General features: G+C 41.4%; 1 protein-coding gene across 1 annotated transcript; it reads left to right on the top strand.

Moving 5' to 3' along the window:
* Positions 1-68: 68 nt before the first annotated feature.
* On the top strand, positions 69-21,486 carry MMUT (methylmalonyl-CoA mutase). Its single transcript, XM_054988748.1, has 13 exons — positions 69-385; positions 1,506-1,904; positions 3,779-4,146; positions 4,428-4,585; positions 7,130-7,301; positions 9,163-9,411; positions 10,345-10,456; positions 11,683-11,798; positions 13,239-13,354; positions 15,986-16,117; positions 16,938-17,085; positions 19,963-20,130; positions 21,149-21,486. The coding sequence occupies exons 2-13, from the start codon at positions 1,526-1,528 to the stop codon at positions 21,275-21,277; spliced, it is 2,247 nt and encodes a 748-aa protein (XP_054844723.1). The 5' UTR covers positions 69-385; positions 1,506-1,525; the 3' UTR covers positions 21,278-21,486.
* Positions 21,487-23,440: the final 1,954 nt, after the last annotated feature.

A 23,440-nucleotide genomic window follows, 5' to 3' on the forward strand; every position in this document is an offset into this window, starting at 1 on the left:
GAGGTAAAACCAGTGCGCTTGCGCCAAGCTGTCATCCTCCGCCTCTTTCTTGCAAGTGGAGTTTACGTTCCGGGGCATGCGCAGAGGGCCCGGGGTAGGCTGCGGAGAGAGGTCAAGCGTCGACGGAAGACCGAGATAGGCGATAGCTAAGCGGGTGTGAGGCGGAGCCGCGTGTGCCCTCAGTGGGATTGGAGGCTCTCTCAGCCTCCGTGCGAAACGAGCTCCTGACGAAGCGGGTGGCCTTGGGCCAGAACCCTTCTCTTAGCCCTGCCTACCTTACAGGGTTGTTGTGAGGGAAGGAAGGGGGAGAGGGTTGTATGTACCGCTTCGAGCTCCTTGGAGAAAGGGGCAGCGGATGCATTTCCTAAACAAGTAAATGAAATAGGTAGGTAGAAATGGCTGTTGTCTGCTAGAAAGTTACTAGGGTTGTCAACGCCGGGTTGTGAAATTCCTGGAGATTGGGAGGTGGAGCCTGGGGAGGGCGGGGTTTAGGAAGAGGCGGGGCCTCAGCCATGAAGTCCATCCTCCAAAGCAGCCATTTTCTCGGGGGGGGGGGGAGGAGTGCTGATCTCTATAGCCTGGAGTCAGTTATAATTCTAGGAGATCTTCGGGCCCCAGCTGGAGGTTGGCAACTAATTACATATGGCTTCCATTTTGCCCTAAGTGGGACTTAAGGTGTGAATTTTGCAGTTGGCCTGAGCATTACAGTTTCTTGTTTTCTAAAATGAACCTGGGATACCTTTCTGTGTTTCCTGGCCGTGTCAGTACAAAGCAGGTTCAGATTTAAGTGCAGAGGAGTGCCATGGCATAGCAAGTTCATGTGAATTTTGGTGCTGCTTGCTTCCATATATTTTTGCACTGGCAAACACAACTTGTATTTTTTTTAAAAAAAATCTTGTATGCTGCCTTCAGTTTCAGTACCAAAAGATCGGGCCCAGGTGTTTTAAATAAATAAGCAGAGGTTTAATGAAACACCAGCCTTCTCTCTCACAGTGGCATTGCTATTGCAGCAGTGATCTGTTTACAGCAGGGCAATCTTGAATGAGGCCAGCCACTTTCCCTTACAGAAGAGGGCTGTCTGATTGGCTGAGGGGACAGTGCTTTACACTTACAAGTTAACATGGTTTCCTACCAGTGATATGCAGCTGCTGTTCCTAAGCCCTTTGTGTTATAAGCTTAGCTCCTGAGCAATTAGAGTATTCATGAGTGCTCTGTTACGCCACCAGCCAGCCGAGGGGTGGAGGTGGGATGAGTACTCCTTTCAAAGAATTAAAATGCAGTTTGGCAGGGCTTGCCCGTCTTAAAACAACCTGATTGTGATTGTTGGTTCCCACTGTTTGAAAACTGACTTAAATTTGTGCCTTTTCCTGGGATCATAAATTTGGATGGGCCTATCTTTTTATAGTGGTGTATTCAAAAGCAACACTCTGTCACATAGAGTCTGTTAAAGACTGATAATAAATTCTTGTTGATAACTGTTGGAGTATTACGATTTTAATCCACAGACTGACTCTCACAGTGAAAAATGTTAAAGGCCCGTTATAGACTTCTGAACTTCTGGCCATGCCGTTACCGGAAAGAAGCAGAGTTGCACCTCTGTGGGCACATGAGGCGCTCCCTGCATCAGAAGCCACTTCACCCAGAGTGGGCTGCAATGGCCAAAAAGCAGCTAAAGGGCAAGAACCCGGAGGAATTGATGTGGCACACGCCGGAGGGAATTTCCATCAAACCACTGTACTCTGTGCAGGACACAGAGGGCTTTCCTGAGGAATTGCCTGGGGTCAGACCCTTCACTCGTGGTCCCTATCCCACCATGTACACCTCTAGGCCTTGGACTATCCGCCAATATGCAGGCTTCAGTACTGTGGAGGAGAGCAACAGATTCTACAAGGATAACATCAGGGGTAAGATGTAGAGTTTAAGGCAGTGGTTTTCAGTCTTTCGTATCTTAATTGTTCCGCCAATTGTTCAATCAAAGAATCTGGATCCTACCATGAAAGAAAGAAAAAGCCACTTTCCCCGAGAAGACATTTATATGTTCATCGGTATTCTGTTATTACTACTAGCATGCTAAAGGGTCACAGATGAATAATCTATGGCAGGTTCGATTGGCAAAGTCACCCTTGCAGGTGGACATGGGGAATGAGAGAGTGCAAATTCTTGGTAGAAAAGAGCAAGAGTCCAGTAGCACCTATAAGACTAATAAAATTTGTGGTAGGAGATGAGCTTGTATGAGCTGTGGTTTTTCTACTGCTACAGACAGACTAACAAGGCTACTCATCTTGTTCTATCTTGCAAATGCTTAGTAATTGTTATGAGAACCCTGCACCCCATCTAGAATATTTCTGTCTCACTTGTGGTACATGTACTGCGGATTGAAAGCCACCAGTCTAGGGGAATGATGGGAGAAAATTTGGTTTAATTTAATGTGATGAAGTATTTCACGTGTGACAGTAGTGCAGTCCTGGGAAAGGGATCCCAGTTGTTTCGCTAATGAGTTAGAAACCACAGATTTCACCATTATGTTGCCTTACATATTATCTGTTGCTTTAAATATGTACTCCTATATACTACCTGTGCTTCATGTTGTTCAGTGTAAGTCCTAGAATTGATTATGTTACTGGATCCTTGCTAATACTATAGCTTTGTAAACTTACATTCTTTTACCCCATGATATTGTTTATGGAAATGTTGTTGAAACTATATTAAAATACCCTATGATATTGTTTATGGAAATGCCTGCCATTGTCCTAGCCACTAATTGTACTAATCTCACACTATGTAAGAGTCTCAATGAGAAAGGCGGAATATAAATAACATAAATAAAATAAACAAAAAAATAAATTATCTTGAAAGTAAGTCAATTGAAGTCAGGCATACTTCTGAGTTACCATAGGTTGGGTTGCTATGTACACTTATTTGCAAATTGACAGTGTTTAGGTCAATAGGACTTCATTCCACTCATCTAGCTTAGAAATTTTACTTCATTCGGGAAGGTCGAACAGAAAAGCTTTCAGTCTTTCACAACTATTTATTTATTTAGTATATTTTTCCCATGCTTCCTCCAAAGAGCTGAGGGTGGCATACAGTTGTGTGAGGTAAGTTAGACTGGAAGAAAGTGTCTCGCCCAAGGTCACCCAGCCAGCTTCACAACTGAGTTGGGATTTTTTTATTATTGTTTCTATACTTACTCCCTTTATACCCTGTCTTCAACCCAATGGGGACTCAAAGTGGCTTACATCATTCTCCTCTCCTTCATTTTATCCTCACAATAACCTGTGAGGTAGGTTAGGCTGAAAAAGAGTGATGGCCCAAGGTCACCCAGCAAACTTCCATGGCATCGTGAGGATTTGAACCTGGTTCTCCAAGTTCCTAATCCAGCATTCAAACCACTCTCCTCCACTGGCAGTTTTTTTTTTCTTAGAACTCGGAAGTAAGTTGTCAGAAATAAATTGTAGGGGTCAATAAAGTTTGTTTTTAAAATGCTACCAGAACAAAGGTGAAAAGCTAATGTCTGCTTTTCTTCTGTGCTCCTGTGTGCTTTGTGGGAAAGGATTGTGTAGAAACTGTGGAAGAGTTTGTTTGGTCTCCTTGTGGTCTGATTGGAGCAAACGTGCTTTTCCCATGTTAGACAAAAGGGTGGAGGGGAATCACCTTAGTTTTTAATTCAAGTTAGTACATCCCGCCAGTATGGTTCAAATCTGTAACTTTCATAAAATAGAAAAGTTGAATTCTGGGTAACTTCTTAATTATTAATTCTCTTCTCTCATGGCTCTAGCTGGACAGCAGGGCTTATCAGTGGCTTTTGACCTGGCAACCCACCGAGGGTACGATTCAGACAACCCCCGAGTACGTGGTGATGTTGGAATGGCAGGAGTTGCCATTGATACTGTAGAAGATACCAAGATCCTTTTTGATGGAATTCCCCTGGAGAAAATGTCTGTTTCGATGACAATGAATGGGGCGGTCATTCCCATCCTGGCTACATTCATTGTAACGGGGGAAGAACAAGGAGTGCCTCAGTCCAAGCTGACAGGGACAATACAGAACGATATACTGAAGGAATTCATGGTCCGCAATACGTACATTTTCCCCCCAGAGCCATCGATGCGGATCATTGCTGACATCTTCCAATACACATCAAAGGTATTGGTTGCTTTAATGAATGTGACTAATGAATGCACCACAGCTTACAGAATAAGACTTTTCCACCTCCACCCTCCTGCTGCAGTCCACAGAACCCCTCAAAATTATGCTTAGGAGGATCATGTTCCATACATGAACAGCATGGGGCCATGTGGGTGGGAGGAATGGGTGAAAATCATTCTCCCTTCTCCTCCAGCCATTAGATACTACTCTATAAGTGCAGTGCTTAAAAGTATATGAGCTGTTTTTAGAAAAAAATGTGTACTTTTGTTTTCCTGTAGCACATGCCCAAATTCAATTCTATTTCTATCAGTGGATATCATATGCAGGAAGCAGGAGCAGATGCCATTTTGGAATTAGCTTATACTATAGCAGATGGTTTGGAGTACTGCAGAACTGGACTTCAAGCTGGCCTTACTATTGATGAATTTGCACCAAGGTATGTTAACTCAGCTTGTGAGCAACGAAACTGTCTCATAATTTCAGATAGGAAACACAGATTCCAAACTGTAATGATAGCTTGCAGTTCTGTTATAGTTCAACTTTATAGCTGTTATAAAATTAGTGTGTGTGATATAAGCTATCGTAGGATCCAAGGAAACAGGCTCACCCAGGTGGCACTTTGTTTCCTTCAAATTTCCTCAAGCCTTATTCTCTCGAGATACTCTACTCCAGAGTTTTTTATGTTACCCCGCCAGCCATTTGTACACTGTGTTCCCCCTCTTCCTTTGGGGAAGGTGTCTTTTAGATGTGTTTTGAGAATGGTAGATGCTGGATTAGCTTAGGTCCCCGAATGTTTGGAGCCTATAAGCCCCTCCCCCCCACCCACTTTTCTCCCCAGCCTTCTCCCATCAGTAATATAAGCAAACAGAGACATTGGGCAACCTTTTAAGAAGGTCCAGATGCTAGTTTGAAACACTGGATTGCCTGGAAATATTTTTAATGCTTGAATGTATAAAAAAAATTAAAGAATGCAGGCTGTTGTGGAAAAGAAATCAAAAATTAAAATAAAGTTAACTTTATATAGAGACTTGCATGCATGATGACAAACTGGCCTTTCAAGTTTGTTAGCTACTAGCAGTCAAGTGGCAAGAAGAGTCTCCAGATGGAATACATGTCACCAGCATCTGACACTGCATCCTGACATTTTTCCGGTACCAGAGTACCATTGTTTCAAAAGGCCATGTTCATGTTTGTATTTTTCCTCTGTGGACTCTTGGCCAATTTGGCCTGGCTTTCAGTCGAAGAGTCAGAAGATTCTAATGGAAATTGGAGCTGGCACGCCGAGAAGGCGTGAACAGCTTAAGGGCAACCAAGCTCAGGAAAGGAATTGGCAGGAAACCTGTCTTGCGTCATTTCCAGGAAACATACACAGCTAATCAAAACTGAGAGGCCCACGAGGTTCCCACTCAAAACCGGTGACACTCACTTTTCAATCCCACGACAGATCTGGATCTGACAGGTTCCCAGGATGATTTTGAGAAAAGCGGTGGCCTATTCCTTCCCCTCCCCTTCCTCGTGTGCCTGACTCTCTTAAGTTGCAAGCCTGAGAGCAGGGCCTGTATTTATTTTCTTTTACGTACGTCTCTCACCAACAGTTCTGTATATCCCATTTCAGTTTCTGGTATATATTTTGGGAGACTATTTTATTCTGAAAAGCAGGATAAAAGCAAAACGAATAAAGTGTAGTCAGTAACACTGGATATTGCATTATGTTGCATGTGTTTCGGTGACTATATTAGTAGCAAATCAGGGCACTTGGAGTGGGGACAAGTATGGGCTGTGGAGCCCCTTCTGGGGTGATGAATAAATCTGAACCCCCTTCGATTCCTGCTCATCTCTTTCTTCCTCTCGCTCCCCTTTAGCCTCACAGTAGACCCGGCAAGATGAGCCATGGCTTTGGTGTTGAGGTTCCTTGACTTGAAAGGGCTGAGAGTGCCCCCAGCCTTTTAATTTCCCTTAGCATTACTTCCCTTATTAGGAGTAGAGTGCTGGATGAGCAGTCGAGTTTGAGATGTTTAAAACCTGATATAGTTTCAAACCTTACCTTGCATTTAAAGTGTAAAAATGGTTAATAGATTGTGCATAAAAAGTTGGAAAACTTGCATAAGCAAGTCAGGACGAAGTTGCTGAGGTTTGCCTAAAAGCCAGTGCAATGCAGTGCAAGGGGCAGCTCTGCGCAGAGGCACCAGGCAGCTGGCCAGCTTGCATTGCAAGAGCTGGGCTGCTGCAGCTCAGCTCTTGGGCTGGAACTTAAACTGCATGCTCGTTCAGCAAAAGTGAAGCAGTGGGGGCGCTTGGCCAAGAGCAAACAGACACTGGACAAATAGTTCAAGGAAACCATGCCAAAAAAAACGACAGAAAATTTCCTAATGCCTCTAGAATTGAACTTCCTAGTCTATAATTTACTTAAAGATTTCTGAATCCAGTTGGTTGGGCCTATGTTACCTGCATGGGGCACAAATTCCATTGCTGGCATCCTGGCAGGTCCAGAAAATGCACACTTGAGCTCCTTGGGAAAGACATTGCTTGGTTTGAGGGCTGTTAAACTGCTCCTTTTCCCATTGAAGGTTGCCATGAGGCTAATTGGGGATGGATTTTTACCCAGGATGACATTGCCAAGAACAGAAGAATTAACAACTATACTCAAGGGGAGGGAAAATCTCTATTAATTACATGGCTGCTTGGTTAGGGATCAAATACCAGAGAGACTGTTCTCATTTGCCTAATAAGGAAATGGCCTAGGGGCTCAGGAAAGTGAGCAAAAATCAGGAAAAACAATAATGAATTTGTGACATTCGTGCAAAGGAGTCATTACAGTATTAGTGGCAGGTTTTTCCTATTTAATAGTCTGAAAACAAGAAGTGGAATCCTTTTTATTTTGAGTTTAAGAGCATTGTAGTTTATATGAACTGTGTGACCTACGGTATTATTTGTTCCTTCCTTTTGTATCCTAACCAGACCCTGTGTGCTCTCATTGCAGGCTGTCTTTCTTCTGGGGAATTGGTATGAACTTCTACATGGAAATAGCTAAACTAAGAGCTGGGAGGCGGCTTTGGGCTCATTTAATAGAGAAAATGTTTAAGCCCAAGGACACCAAGTCTCTTCTCCTTAGAGCTCATTGTCAGACTTCTGGATGGTCACTGACCGAGCAGGTTGGAATATCAGTTATTTACCACAAATGCACTCCTTCGGCATAAAATCTTCTAACCTATCCTGTGCCTAGAATGGAATTAGCAGGTCTTGAAATGGGTGGAAGAATAAGAGCGTCACATAAGATAAGACTAGCAGGGTGGGTTTTCCCCCCAGCTGTCATGGCTCATGTAGTCCCCCCCCTTTATTGCAGATTGCTCTTGAATTAAATGTAGAATTTAAATTTTATATTCAGTATGAAATATATTTTATTATCAATATATGCTTATTTAGAAATGGTATAAATTTAGGAGTCAGAATCGAGCCATTTAGCAATCCTGAATAGGGCTTGATATTCCTTGCATGGAAGAAGAAATGCAGATATTCCTAGGAAGAAAACAAGATAGATTTGTTGTAGCTTTTAAGTGCTTTTGTATGTGAGCCTGTTTTGTACACACGCAGTGAACTAATGCAATAGCCTATAGACTGGCAGTTTTTAAATACCTTTTCCAAAACTGAAGAGGGAAAAATGGGTGGATGAATTTTTTTCCCTCCCAGGCCACTTTTAAAACATAGCGAAGTGATGTTACTAAAGCTTCTAACTAGCAGTGTACTCTTGTGTTATACACCACTAGACACATTAACTTCAATGGATTTAGAAGGGTGTAACTTTTTTTAGGATTTTTAACTCTGTTAATCTGTGTCTAACATTTATTTACTGGATTTAGTATAAGGTGCAGGGGAATCATTTTAGGAGGCAAGATGTATCAGTGTGTATGCATTTCCATTTATGTGATAAAATTTAAACTAACTGAAAAATCAAAATACATAACTTTCTGCAATTTGATATTGAATAAATCTAGAAGTGAGCCTTTGGCCCTAAAGTGAATCTTGTCTGCTCCACTGAAACTGTGATGCCCTTGAGAAGCTGAAGTCACTCCCATGGTTCTTACATTGTCTGTAAAGATGAATTTCTTCATATAGTGTTGGGTAGGAAGCTGATAATTTCAATGGAATTTGCAATGGGATGTAGCTAGAGAGGAGAGATTTTTTTTTCCCCAAAGAGATTATTTTAAGCTCCAGTTCTGCAAAAAGTGTTGAGTTCATATCTCCTGTCACTTTCAAATGGGTTGGATCCAAAGAACCACAGGTAGAGATTCACTCGCTTAATGGATTTTTGAGGCCTCCCTGTGTTCTGTAGCCGGTGTGCACATACAGTCGCTTCTGAGGAGCGGGAGACTCTTGAGGACAATGTGGACCAAAAGAGAGCTGCATTGTGATGGGAAAGCAACAGAAAGCACTGACAGCCCCCCTGCATGAGCGGACCACTACCTCAGCCCTATGGAACTTGACTTTATTTACCTACTTTTTGAACCATTCAGCTTAATGATGTATAATATGCATCATTTGTAAATGAGAGCCAGTGGTTAGAGTGCTGGACTTGGATCTGGGAGACCCAGGTTCATTTCCTCGCTCTGTCATGGAAGCTCACTGGGTGACCTTGAGCCCATCATGCAACTCAGCCTAACCTACCTCACAAGGTTGTTGTGAGGGACAATGGAGGGGAGGAGAATGATGTAAGCTGCTTTCGGTCCTCATTGAGGTCAAAGGTGGATTATAAATGTAGCATAAAAAAATTAAAATGATTAAATAATTCACCATTGTCTAGGGTAGGATTCTGTGAAATACATATGGATGTAATTTTCCATTTTTTAAAGAATCTTCCTAGTCATAATAGACAGCCAAGATCAGTGTCATATAAAGCATTATAATGTAGTTACCAATATAGGGCAATCTTAATGTGGTATCGGTATACTACAAAGACAGCATTTGTGTGGAACACGACACCCCTGTTCCTTAGAAACCTTTGCCTTTCTCCCTTAGGATCCTTACAATAATATCATCCGTACTGCAGTGGAGGCGATGGCGGCTGTGTTTGGAGGGACTCAGTCCTTGCATACCAATTCATTTGATGAAGCTTTAGGATTGCCAACTGTGAAAAGTGCTCGAATTGCCCGGAATACCCAGATTATAATACAGGAGGAATCCGGCATCCCAAAAGTTGCTGACCCATGGGGTGGTTCGTTTCTGATGGAATCGCTCACGAATGATGTGTACGAAGCTGCTTTAAAGGTCAGTTCTTCTGTGGAGGTTGGGTAGGATAGAAGAGAAGGCTGCGGATGTTTCATTAAATACTGAAATCACCCCATTTTATTATATAATAATTGTGCATCTTCCTGATCTCTTACCTGGAACTATATTTCATTTGGTAGTGCGATAAGCTTGATTTTTAGGAAATGCCATTTATGGGTTCCTTTTGGAAGGACAGTAGTTCTTCCGGTTCTATAAAGATTTTGTTAAGGGTCCTGTTACTATTGGACCAGCTTAAGAAATCATATACTTTTAAACACAAGAGAGTTATGCCTTTTAAACATTATTTTCTGAATTTAAGCCTAAGGGAAGATCATGGTTTATAGTGACAGTTTATAGAATTTCTTCTTATCTGTGTTCTAGCTGCATAAATTGGATATATTTTCCTATTTTGAGCTACAGTCGATTTCAGATACCTGGTTTGGGACACTGCTGAATTCCCAGCTCTGTCAAAGTGCCTAACCGTGCCATCCTGAACAGAGCTGCACCCTTCCAAATCCAGTGAAGTCAGTGGGCTTAGAGGGCTGTAACGGTTTAGGATGGCATTGTTAGAGTTGTGAAATATATTATCTATTAAATGGTGGCTCGCATATGGGTTTTTTAATCTCTCCCAGGTTGTATAGTTGCCTAGGCAGTAGCGGGTCTAGAGATTGTTCCACAGTGTGGAACTGTGGCTCAAGGGCAGAGCATCTGCTTTTGGATGCGGAAGATCCCAAGCTCAGTCTCCAGCTAAAAGGATCAGGCAGCAGGTGATGTGAAATACTTCCGCCTGAGATCCTAGAGAGCTCTCGCCGGTCAGAACAGGTACTGCTGAACTTGTTAGACAAATGGTTCTGACTCAGTATGAGGCAGCTTCATGTGTACTAAGCAATGACAGTTATTAACTTTATACCCTTACTTTGTTGTCTGCAATAGCTTATTAATGAGATTGAGGAAATGGGCGGGATGGCCAAAGCTGTCGCTGAAGGAATACCGAAACTGCGAATTGAAGAGTGCGCTGCTCGAAGACAAGCCCGGATTGATTCTGGTAGGGAAAGTGAAAGAGGGCATTATCAAGTACAGAGTACATCGATTGATTGAGAACAAATCCATTGGATTTTTGGCAGCGTTAGCAGACAAGAAAGGGCTGCCAGTGAGTGAAATGAACTGCTTGGGAAGTAGCATTGGTTGGCGTAGCTGAGCTAGGCTCCGTTGATCGCAAGCACTGGCTGGGGTCGAGAGAACTGCGCTACATGCTCAATGGGGGCGTTGTTTTCCATTCCTTGAGCAGCAGCCTCCCACGCTGTATAATAAGTGACTCTTTTGCAACTTAGAGGACCTGAAATCATGTAATATGATATGGATTTGCTGTTCAAAGGAAAAAAAGTTTGGCATGTCTGCCCAGTATTTCAGTTAGCCAGTAGGAGAAGCTTTGTTACCTAGCTAGGTCTGCCCCTGACTGCTATCACACGAAGGGGCAAGCAGCCCTCACTTCTGCCCTTCCCAACAAATGACACCAAAATGAAATTAAAAAGTTAAGCAGCCCCCTGCACAGTGGCATTCTTGGTTTCATGACTTATTTGTGTATTATTTGGCCATGGTCATGCAGTTGACCAGTTAATTAACAATATTTGACCAGTTAAATTATCTGCTTGCCAGTCTCAAACACCACAAACGTTGTGATTCCTCTTGCCTAGGTGAGTATAGTCAGAGAAGTCCTGCAGATATATTCCAGAGATTTTTATAGAAAGTAGCAGGCTTTTTTGTGAAAGGCAAACAGTTCAAAAGTGGAATCAGCTGCCTATGGAGGTGGTGAGCTCCCCCTCACTGGCAGTTTTCAAGAAGAGGCTGGATGAATATTTGTCAGAGATGCTTTAGGCTGATCCTGCACTGGGCAGGGGGTTGGACTAGAAGGTCTGTATGGCCCCTTCCAACTCTGTGATTCTATGATTCTATGATCTTGAGAGTGGCCTCTAATCCTGTAATATTCACTCAAGCAAACAGCTCAGGCATATTGTTCTCTGTTTTTAAAGGGGTTGATGAGATTTTTTTATTAAAGTATTTTCTATTTTTTTATTTTATTCATTTTATAGCCTGCCTTTTTCGCTTGAACTTGCAGCAGATCACAAAATATAGAAAACAAATGAATTGAACAACGCAAGAAATCTAGTAAAAATGCAGTAGGGCTAGGATTACAGATGTTAGGAACAACTCAAACTGAAAACTGTCAGAAGTACAGTTTTTGAATATATTCTAAATATATTTGTGAAATAGGTTCTGAAGTAATTGTTGGTGTAAATAAGTACCAGTTGGAAAAAGAAGAGACTGTTGAAGTTCTGGCAATTGACAACACTTCAGTCCGCAACAAACAAATTGAGAAACTTAAAAAGGTAAGTTTTATTTTTTCCTAGAGAGGTTGTGGAGTGATGGCACTTTGATGTCAGCTGCTATTCACAAACTGACATCATTTTGTCAAACCAAAGTGGGTTAAATAAAATTTGGCATGTTGTTTAAGGTCCTTGGAACCATATTTATTAATAATACTAGTATATATGTAGAATAGTTTAAAGTGTTTTTGCCTGCTTCTCCGTAAATCCCCTAAAGTAGGCCAGTATTATTATTCTCCACTCACAGGAAGGGGTGGGCTGAAAACAGGGACTTTTCTAAGGCACTTTGAAGCTGCATTCAGGACATCATATACAAATGTTCGATTTTTTTATGGTGAGAATCAGCCCGGAAGTTCTTGCATTTACGTGGTGCCTCCCCTCTTGTTGAGGGGTAGGGGGGAGAAGCCCTGCAGCTTGTTACTATGTTCAATTTGGGGATTTTTAACAACCAAGTCTTGTTTCTTATGTACAAACCGAGGGCTCCATAGTTTGCCAGTTCAGGTGTAGTGGCAAACTATTTGCTACATGCTAGAAAGTCACTAATTCACTTGTAGAAGGTGAGAAGGATAAGGTAGGAGTGCGTAAGCCAACAACCCAAAGCACTTGCCAGACTCACTTGTGTAATAGAAAACCATTTTGTAATGCTGTGGTCAGAAGAACCCTGCAGTGGACTGGTATCAGTTAATTTTCTTAAACTTCAGAAAGTTTCCTCCTGATCAGTTGTATTCATCCTACTTTATCATTTGGTTTATTTGTACTCCAAGAGGCTGGGATCTCTGATCTCGCACATTATCAGTTATGTGTATGTATCAACTAACTCCATTCCAGTCCCTTAATCACATTTGAAAAATTTATGACAGGATTCACGTGAAAACAAATTCTTCCTTGCAGCCTTTTGCCTCCCTGGGTATGCTGTTGGCTGTTCTCTAAAAAAATTGCTCACTTCCCTAGTTGGGTGGAAAGATGGAACAAAAAAGCTTGAAATAAAATAGTGTTTGAGCATTAGCAGAGTGTGGTTTAATCACTTGTCTTCCAAAGCTGTGCATTTTAGCAAGTTACCAATGGGGTGAGCTGTCATTTCACCGCAGTAAGGATATTAAAGAATTAGTTATTTTAGGTTACAGTCCTGTGCACCCTTGGAAATAAGTCTCATTGAACCATGGGAAAACATGCAAAGGAGCAAGATTTTTTAAAGTTCAATTATAGTATTTCAGAATATTTCTTTTGCAAGCATGACAAAGGTTCTGAGAAGTTATAAGAGTGTAAGTCTGACTGGAGCCAGTAACCGTTCGTAAACGTTGCTGATGGGATTCCTGTTCAGGCTTTTGGCATTCTCTCCCTACCCGCTTGATTAAAAGAGAGCCCCCATCAAAGGCTGTGTGGCTTGTGAGTTCAGTCTTAATTGCCATATAATGATGGCTTCATCTTGTGTTCTTCCCAAAGGTGAAGGCCAGCAGAGATGATGTTGCCGCTCAGGGTTGCCTCACTGCTCTGACAGAAAGTGCTGCCACAGGCCAAGGCAACTTGCTGGCCCTGGCGGTGGAAGCAGCACGCGCAAGGTGTGTGGAAATATTTTGTGTTTAGCCAAGAATACTCATTCGGACAAGGTCTCTGAAGTCCTGCTTTGCTAGCTAGCTACCTACGAACTGAGAAATATGAGAGAGCTGCTAAAATTTGGAGTTTGGATATAGGAAAGGCTCAGTTCAAATTCCCATTCAACCACGTTGCTCACTGGGTGGTCATGGGAAAATCTCTCTCTTGAAGCTTAGTTTACCTCCAAGGGTGGTTATGAGCAGTTACGGACCGCAGCCTCTTTATGGGAGGCAGGTGGCCTCCTGGGAGAGGACCTTCTCAGTAATGGCACCAAAGCCATGGGGCTCTCTCCCTTGGGAAATTTGTTGGCTTCTTTCTGTTAGACCCAGACAGGTGGGAAACCTCCTAAAGCAATCACAAAACCACCGGGAAAACCCAGGGAGGTACAAGAATCAAAAACCAAACACCTTAATATCAATTTACAAAGCTGTTTTAGCTCATTTATAACAAAGGTTTTAAGCTCATTTATAACACACAATCATTCAGCTGACTGAAATATCAAGTCCTGTGTACAAAGTAAACGAATACAAAGTAAAGTCCAATCCTGCGAAGGCAATGCCCTTGTCTAGTATTCCAAGTGGCCCTTGTTAGCACACGAAAGACATTTGCACTCCAATGACGTGCTTGAAAAGCAAGCTGAAAATCAGGCAACGAGCTTCACCGGCCTCTTCTTTTTTGCTCGTTTCGAGGTTAAATCTTCATCCGTCCATTAGTTCTACAAATAACCATAGTCATTTTGAATACACAGCTTGATAATACAACGTTACAAAATGAGAGAAAGATACTTACAATTTTATTCAATAAAGTAGTCACAAAGTCACAATCTCCCATATTTTTCAAGTCAGTAACGGTACGGTGCAAACAAACTAAACTATTTTTATTCATGTAGGCAATACTGCCCTCAAGTGTCTGTTAAAGGGAACCTTTCCCAAAAGTACCATTACGGCTGCATACTGGCTGTACTTAATTGCCAATGCCTTTTTAAAAAAATGGTTCAGTTCTCACACAGAGGACCTTGCCTTCCAAGTTTAGCTCAACGTGAACAATATAGTCCATGCGGAACAAGGGGGGAGGGGAAAGGAATTGTTGACAAGAATTGTAACCAGAATAAATACACCCAGTTTATAAGAACACTGAGAGATCAATTTCATTATTTAGTCCTTTTGGGCTGAGTGAGTTCATTCTAAAGATCCAACGCACCTCTGCTTGCAAAAGAGCCTGATTGGTGTGACCCATTTGTTTAACAACTTGCAAGATGGAAAAATGAAGTTCCCTTTCATTTTTGTGATGCTCAAAATGAGAGACGAGGGGAGCCTCTCTATTTAAAGTCCTTATTTTAGAAAGGTGTTCCTGTACGCGTGCGCGAATGGGACGTGAAGTGCTTCCCACATACAACAAATTGCATGTACATGCAATAAGGTAAACTACATTGGATGTGGAACGTGTAGAGAAATCTCTAGAAAACATTGGTAAGCCGGTCTGGGGATATTTAAAATGGTTAAGATTCCTACTTAGAACACAAACATTGCAGTGGCCACAAGGGAAGTGGCCCTTAGGCAACTTAGTTTGACCGGATAGGGTTTTAAGGTCTGAATGTACCAATAGATCTTTTAAACTTTTGGTTCTTCTATAGCCAATTTGGGGAAATTTTTGGCAGCCGGGAATATCCTGAATAATATGCCAGTTCTTTTTGACAATATCAACTATTTTGTTAGAAAGTGGAGAAAAATCTAAAGCCCAGGACAGGATGTTTATATTGTCCTGTCTCTTGGATCCATATTGTAACAAAGAGTCACGGGACCTTTTCTCTGCTTTAATCCTGGCTTGATGGATTATTTGGACTGGATATCCGCGTGCTGTGAAGGCTCGCGAGCCATCCATCATGGAATGGATGAGCTAAAATAGCTTTGTCAATTGATATTAAGGTGTTTGATTTTTTATTCTTCTACCTCCCTGGGTTTTCCCGGTGGTTTTGTGATGGCTTCTTTCTGTTGTCATCTTCCCCAACTGGATGGACTTTTCTGTTTCATTTGGCATTCCCTCAGTGATCCCTCTTTCCTGCCCAGTGGTTTTAATTGATGTTTTGTTCTGCATGTATTTTAGCTCTGGTTTTAATTGTTTTAATGGTGGCTTTCTTGGGTGGTTTTAATGTTTTTAAAATGTGATTTTATTGTGTATGCTTTAATTGTTTGTCAACTTGGTGTCCAGCATCGTGTAGTGGTTAGAGTGTCAGATTAGGATCTGGGAGACTCATGTTCAAATCCCCACTCTGCCATGGAAACTCACGGAGTGACCTTAGATTACTCAGCCTAACCTACCTTACAGGGTTGTTGTGAGGTTAAAATGGAGGAGAGAAGAATGATTTAAACCACCTTAGATCCCCATTGGGGATAAAGGTGAGGTATAAATAAAGTAAAAAAATGTGAGGGCAGAAAGGCAGGATATTAATTTTGTAAAATAATTTTTTTAATGATTACATCATGGTGATTAAATGCAGCTTGACAGCTGTTACTGAAACCTGTACTATATTTTGACTGGCTTTTTGTGAAGCATAAGAATATAGGAAATCTGACATTTTGACTGCATGCATTCATCAGATGTACAGTTGGTGAAATAACAGATGCAATGAAAAAGGTATTTGGTGAGCACAAAGCCAGTGACCGCATGGTGAGCGGAGCTTATCGTCAGGAGTTCGGAGAGAGTAAGGAAATCACTCATGCTATCAGTCGGTAAGAGACAGTAATATATATATATTACTCATTCCAGTTTATTGCATCCATTCTGCATGTTGTACTCATTGACAGTATTTGACAGTATTTTGAACTTAGCAAAGTAAACTCTAAGAGGCTATTTATTTCTAATTAGTTAAAGTGATTTTGAATCTGTAGAATTCAGTAACTTAAAGCACATGTTCTTTTTGCCCTTTGGTCCCTCATTCAATAAAATTCAGTCTTCGGAGAAAAGAGGTTAATAGAGACTGAGTTGAATCTAATGGTGCCCTTCCATTCATAGAGGCAGTCTAGAAATATAAGTGAGTAAATAATAAAAGGAATTTTTGTTAGTGAATGGAAGACTCCTTCATGAGAAAGATGACACCTTTGAATCCAACTATTTATAAATAAGACCTACATACAAATTCCTTTGCTAAAATAGCATACAGATTACGGTATTCAGAAGTGAACATACACATCTTTAAAAGGTAGAAGGGTTTTTGGTTGCAAGCCAAGTGCCCTGTTGCCCAGAACATGTAGTGGTTAGAGCTTTGGAATAGGATCTGGGGGACCCCCGTTCGAACCCCCGTTCTGCTGTGGCAACTTACTGGATAACCCTGGGCCAGGGTCTGTGTCTCTCTTCTCCCCCGTCCCCCACTTTGTAGGGCTATTAAGAGGATAAAAGGGAGGGGGGAAGAATGATGTAAGCTGCATTAGGTCCCCATCAGATTGAAAAATATAAATGGAGTATGAATAAATAAACAAAGAAACAATGATGTTCCTAAATGCCTGCTATTTATAAGGGCAATGTATTTCTGAAAATACTTTCAAAAACCAGAGTCAACAAGTTCATGGAGCGTGAAGGGCGGAGGCCACGTCTTCTGGTTGCTAAAATGGGCCAAGACGGCCACGACAGAGGAGCCAAAGTGATTGCAACAGGATTTGCTGACTTGGGATTTGATGTGGATATAAGTCCACTATTCCAGGTATGCAGTCTTTTCCGTTCAATGTTCACATAGCTTAAACAGGAATATTTTCAATGTTTCTTTATAAAAGCCAATTCAACTGGGGCAGGCAATGGCAAACCACCCCGTAATAAAAGGTCTGCCAAGAAAACGTCGTGATGCAACGTCCCCCCATGGGTCAGTAATGACTCCGTGCTTGCACAGGGGACTACCTTTACCTTTTTAACAGGTGTATTACCTGGATGCATGTCTTAGCTGACTTTAAATGCTTCCTGACTATAGAGCTGTGTTTTGTTCGTTTGATTGACAGGTTGATGACTGGTCTTATCTCTTTAGGCTGTGGCTACATGTTGTTCTCCATGTTTATCCCACCTAGAGTAAATAATAATTTAAGAATTATTCTTAGGCACAGAATTCTCAGTTTTCATTTTTAATCATGATCATTTTGGACTTTTAGTGCAATCCTGAGAGAACTTTCCTGCGAGTAAGCCCTACTGAATAAGACAGGACATACTGCTGCGTAGATCTGCTTGGGATCACGCCGTATACCTGTGAAAGGATAAGCTTGAAATCGCATATGCTAGAGCATCTCTGAACAGGGCTTCTACCAAACATGGTTGTTTATTTGGATGGATGATGGTCTTATTTTTTTTATTTAAATTTTTATTTAAATTAATAAACTCAAACACATAAAACATAAGCTACAATCATACAGTCATCTAAATCATACCTCTACGATCATCCATTCCTCCAATCATCATATTTCATAAACCCTAAATGCTTCATCTAAGTCCTATAGAAAAAACATAATAAATAATCATATTGTCATCAAGTAAATCATATATCCATATAGAACTTGCTTATATATGTTCTTAATTTTTCACTTCTATTTAAATATCTTTCTGTTTTTCTTCATGTCTAATAATTGTTCTCATTCTTAATTTTTAACTATATAATCAAAAATACTTTTTATTTTTCTTGAAATTCTGAAATTGGCTTATTGTGTATATAAGATGCTAATTTTGCCATTGACACATATTCATATTACTTACTCTTCCATTCCATCAAATCTGAACATCTTCCTACCTTCCATTTTGCTGTAAAAACTACTCCTGCTGCTGTCACCATATACTTAAATAGTTCACTATGCATTTTTATAATGTTACTTGGTAAAATATTTAATAACATATGTAATGACTTCAAGAAATGGGTGCATGTGTCTTTAAATGTTTGGTGAGATAGGTGAAGAGTGGGGGTGAAAGAGAGAGATGAGTGAGTGATATGATTGGTGGATGACTGAGAGTGGGCGGAGTGAAGGCAGTTTTCAGTTACTGAGGGAGAGAAAAAAGATTCAGTCAGGGCAAGAGAGGCGAGCTGTGTGCAGCCTGAGGGTGTTCATGTATTTGTGAGAGAAAGGCAACCTGAGTGGAAGCCTGAACTGAGTGTGTCTGGGAGACTATATATTCATTCTATTTGAAGCAGGCAAACTATGTGCAAAGCCTGAGAGAGAAAGGATTGAGAGAGAGAAGAAAGCAGGCTAGCTGTGTGCTGTCTGAGGGGTTCTCCTTGAGAGAAACATAGAGCCTAGAGAAAGAGGCTAACTGTGTGTGAAGCCTTACAAGAGATCTGTGTGAATGAGTTTGGATGAAGCAACTAGAAGAACTAAGAACGACTTTTATGTAACCAATACGCTTCTTAAAAAAATAAACTTTTATTTTGTTTTGTTATATCCCAGAGTAGCAGTCATTGCTATATCCCATTCCTATCCTCAGGGCCACATAGAACCACGAAGGAGCCTGACGCATAAACACGTTACCAAAGGGAAAACTTAAATAAAATATATTGGAATTTAATATTCCTGGTGGCAGCTAACTACCCAGAGGGTGTGAAGGGAAAGATTAAAGCAAAATCCACCCTAAAGAAAGTGAAGATCATAACAACATATTTTTGGGAGTCATCACAAACTGAATATTAATGTCTTTTGCATTTCTTCATGTACCTCTAGCCAATATTTCTTGTATGCCCACTACATGCAATCAACTATTGCATCAGTCACTGTTCTGACATTTCCAGCACATTCCATTATAGTTCTTACTAACTTTTGCAGTGCCTTTTGGAGCAATATACCATCTAAACAACATTTTACACTAGTTCTCTCTTAACATTAGACATTCTGTAAATAATTTCTTTGGTCCATAGATTTTCCCACTGGCTCATACATGCATTTTCTCCAGTTTTGCATCCATTTGATGGATGATAGTCTTTTTGATTCTCTAAGGTAATTGAAAATAGGACCTGTTGTTGAAATTAATATTTATACATTTCAGTATTGCATTTAGTGTTTAGTAGTGTTTATATTTCAGTATCAGTTCTCTACTAGCCATATTGTAGTAATTAAATTATGTTCTGCTGAAATCTTTGTACGGAGTTGGAAAGACCCAGTGGACAGAGACATGTTACTCTTTCCACGTATCATTTTCTCACTTTGGAAGATGTGAGCCTGGAAACCCATGCCTTCTAAGGATAACATGGAAGCAGTTTTAAGTGGTAAACATCAAAAAAAGAAGAAGAAGGGAGTAGTGTTTTGTAGTTGCTGTTCACTGCAGTCAGAGTAGCGTAACAGTAAGAGTCTTGTACTAGAATCTGGGAGGACTCAGATTTGAATCCCTGCTCTGCCACGGACGCCAGCCCCACATATTCAACCTAACATAACTCACAGGTTAGCTGTGAGGATAAAATGGAGGGGAGACAAGCAATGTATGGATACGATGGAGGAGAGGCAAATGAGGGGGAAATATAAATGGAACTAAATATATAATCTTCTCTTTATGGAAAGTGACGCATGTTTTCCATGTGCTGAATACTTGCTCAGCGTATTCCTTTGCTCTTCTCTCTTAGACGCCCCATGAAGTAGCTCAGCAGGCTGTCGATGCTGACGTGCATTGTGTGGGTGTGAGCACGCTGGCTGCTGGTCATAAAACTCTCGTTCCTGAACTCATCAAAGAGCTGAGCACCCTTGGCCGCCCAGACATTCTGGTCATGTGTGGGGGTGTCATCCCACCTCAGGTACTGTATATCATCAGTTGCCAGGCCACAGATACTGGCTTGATGAGTTTGACTCAGGGTGTGTTTGTGCTCTGTAGCTGTGTTTACTTTCCTAATCATTTATAAGCATGTTATTCCATTTAAGAGTTGGGTAGGGGGTTGGGAGAGTATCTAGTTACTGAATCTTGTGAATTGTTCAGCCATCAGAGAGTCTTATATTGGATCTTAGGTTTTCAGTAGTTGGGGAGGGTGAATTTTAAATAGCTTTAATTACAATGCTTTTTAAGCTTGCCTGTGTAATCAGAATTTTTTTTAAAATGTTAAACTTTGCGGTGGTGGAGAGCACTGTCAAGTCATAGCTGACTTATGGTGACTCCTGCTGGGGTTTTCATGGCAAGAGACTAACAGAGGTGGTTTGCCATTGCCTGGCTGTGCAACACTGGCCTTCGCTGGAGGTCTCCCATCCAATTACTAACCAAGACTAAGCCTGCTTAGCAGCCAAGTTCTGACTAGATCAGGCTTTCCTGGGCTATTCGGTTGGGGCAAATTTTAAATATGGTCATAAATATTTAAAGAAATGAAGTAGGAAGAACCCACTTTATCTAGAGGGGCAGAGAGGACACTGAGAATAGTATTTTGTTCAGGGTCTTTTTTTGACTTCCTAGCTACATTATATCTTGCTGCAGATGGCAAACAAAATACCTGTATTAGAACCCTACACACTGATAATAGGACAGAGATAAGAATGCACTTCTCTTCTGATGAGCCAATTCTTTGGATTGTTTGTACCGAGGCCAGGGAGACTGCAGATTTCTTAACGCGTTCTAAGCAACCTCTGGCAGCCAGGGTTGCACATGCAGAGCGTGGGGCCTTGAGTCAGGAAAGCCGCCTCGCCACTTCCCTTCTGTCCTTCTCTGCCCTTTGATCCTTACCGGCACAGCCATTATTAAACTCTGCTCTTGTGCTGGGAGTTCTGCAGATTATTTTTAGGAGATTTGATTGTGTGTTTCATGCCCTATTTTTTCTTTGCCCTGAACAGGATTATGATTTCCTGTATGGTGCTGGCGTTTCCAACATATTTGGCCCAGGAACTCGAATTCCGAAGGCGGCAGTCCAGGTTCTTGATGATATTGAGAAATGCCTGGAAAAGAGGCAGCAGTCTTTGTAAACCATTGTTGTCTAATGTCTTGTAGTCACCTTATAACTTTTATCAGTTCTGTGTGATCAACTGCTGGGAAGAAAGTAACCCATACTGAATCAGCTACAGTGCCTGATGTTGCCTTGTGCTTTCTAAGAAAGTGGGGGAAATTGCCTGGAATAATGAGGAATATTTTATGATTGTGTATATAACTTCAATAAACCTAGAAGGAAAGCTCAGTAATGTAAGTGGATATTTTTAACATAATAGACTTTGAAATATACTTTGCATCTTTCAAATGCCCTTTGGATTTCCAAGTGTTTAAAATAAGATCACTAGGCCTGAGTAGATTGATGGCTAAGTCCGGTAATGCTTGAGTGTTAGTAAGTAGAAGATGAAAGCAAAAATTATTTTGGCATTTAATTTTGTTCTTGTTATAGGATGGGATTTAGGGGGAAGGGGGCAATAATATGGATCCCACATGCCTTAGAACAACAGACTTATGGTACTGCTGCCTCCACATGAGACTATCTCAAGAAATATAAGGCAACCTGTCAAGTCACCCCAAGTTGACTTAAGCATGCATGTTTGTCTGTAGACTTCCATGCCTCCCCAGGGCAAGCCTCCCCTCCTTTTCTTAGAATAGAAGGTGTCACTACAGCTGTAATCTCCTAGGGGAGAATACTATTCAGCCCAGTCCCCATAAGAACAGATCCATTGTTGATTTTTTTTTAAGCCCAGACAAGAACAAGGCAGTAGGGTCTCGGGGTTTGGAAGATACAGAACAACCGAAATAAAAGCACAGCTTCTTAATAGCTAAAGGCAAGTTATGGATAACACCCAGTTCTCCTCTAAGGGGTGGAAAAGGCAGCCCATGTGCTGGTGTTCAGGCCTTGGCTTGATGAGCCTGAAAGGAAGTGCTTGATAAAGAGCTCCCTCCCTCCCTCCCATGCTTCTAGTTGATGTTGGATTGTCTTTTCATGACCAGTAGCAAAGTAGAGTTCATATTCAAAATCCCACCACTAGCGTTTTAGTCAATGAACTATCCCACAGGATCAGGTGTGGGTTTTGCAAGATGGGGGGGGGGTATCAGAGGTGACAGACCAAAGAAGACCCTCCTCTGATTTGAAGTTTACCAGCTCCTTGTGGCAAGTTCCGGTTTAAGGTCTCTAGCCTGCCTACATGGTAGCTCAAGGAGAATGGAGGGGTTTGGGGAGAATCAGCTAAGATCCACACACAAAACTGACCTTTTTGCCCTAAGAACACCAGTTGCGGACTGTAGATTGAAATTCCTTAACATGGCGGTGTACAACCTATAGTATAGGTCAAGATTTTCCAGTGGGTTATGAAGCTTCCCAGTCCATGCAGTTTTTGGAAGGACCTGCTGCTCGTGCGCATGTATTCAGAGCAAGGGCCCTAAAGTTGTGTAGCTTGATCCTGAGCACGTTTAGAAACAAGTTGCGTGCTTGTTTAGAATTATGTTCCATGGAATTCCAATCCATTCCATGGATTTGCTTTCCAAAACTTATGTAAGTGGAAAAGTTGAGGCATCAAACAGGTTGACTGTTTTTGTGGAAGCAAGTCGTGTGTGTGTAAAATGCTATCAAGGTACAGCTGACTTATGACAATCCCCCCCCCCCCCCCCATGGGGCTTTCAAGGCAAATGAGAAGCAGAGGTGGTTTGCCATTGCTTTTCTCTGCAGTCTTCCTTGGTGGTCTCCCATCCAAGTACTGACGCTGCTTAGCATTCTGAGAGCTGACAAGATTGGGCTATACCATGCCACCTTCCGTAGAAGCAAGTCTTACCTTCACAATAATAACAACTGGGGCCATCCATCACTAAGCAAATATACTGTAATTTATCATCTTTACACATGTTCTTGTCACTTCAGAAAATATCTTTTCACTTACTAGAAATGAGGCAGAGGAGTTAGCCGTGTTAGTCTGCGGTAGCAAAATAGCAAAGAGTCCAGTAGCACCTGGACTACTGGAAATAGAAATGATGTTTAGTTCTTAAATCATGTGTTTTATTCTTACAGTTCAAAAGTCCTAGAGAAATCAATGCCCTTACCGTTTTCTTAAAAGTAATACTTGGATTTTATTGTCTAGAACCATGTGTGGGGCGGAAGAAACGACCTACTATCTTGTGGCAACTTAAAGGCCAACTTATTTATTGTGGCATATGCTTTCATG

The sequence above is a fragment of the Eublepharis macularius genome, chromosome 1, assembly GCF_028583425.1.
Source record: "Eublepharis macularius isolate TG4126 chromosome 1, MPM_Emac_v1.0, whole genome shotgun sequence".
Taxonomy (NCBI): domain Eukaryota; kingdom Metazoa; phylum Chordata; class Lepidosauria; order Squamata; family Eublepharidae; genus Eublepharis; species Eublepharis macularius.

Bases quoted from the DNA above. Each gene is read 5' to 3' on its own strand.
- MMUT (XM_054988748.1), top strand. From the start codon at position 1,526: ATGTTAAAGGCCCGTTATAGACTTCTGAACTTCTGGCCATGCCGTTAC. The intron at 4,147-4,427 runs GTATTGGTTGCT...GTTTTCCTGTAG, and splicing joins TCTTCCAATACACATCAAAG to CACATGCCCAAATTCAATTC. The intron at 9,412-10,344 runs GTCAGTTCTTCT...TGTCTGCAATAG, and splicing joins TGTACGAAGCTGCTTTAAAG to CTTATTAATGAGATTGAGGA.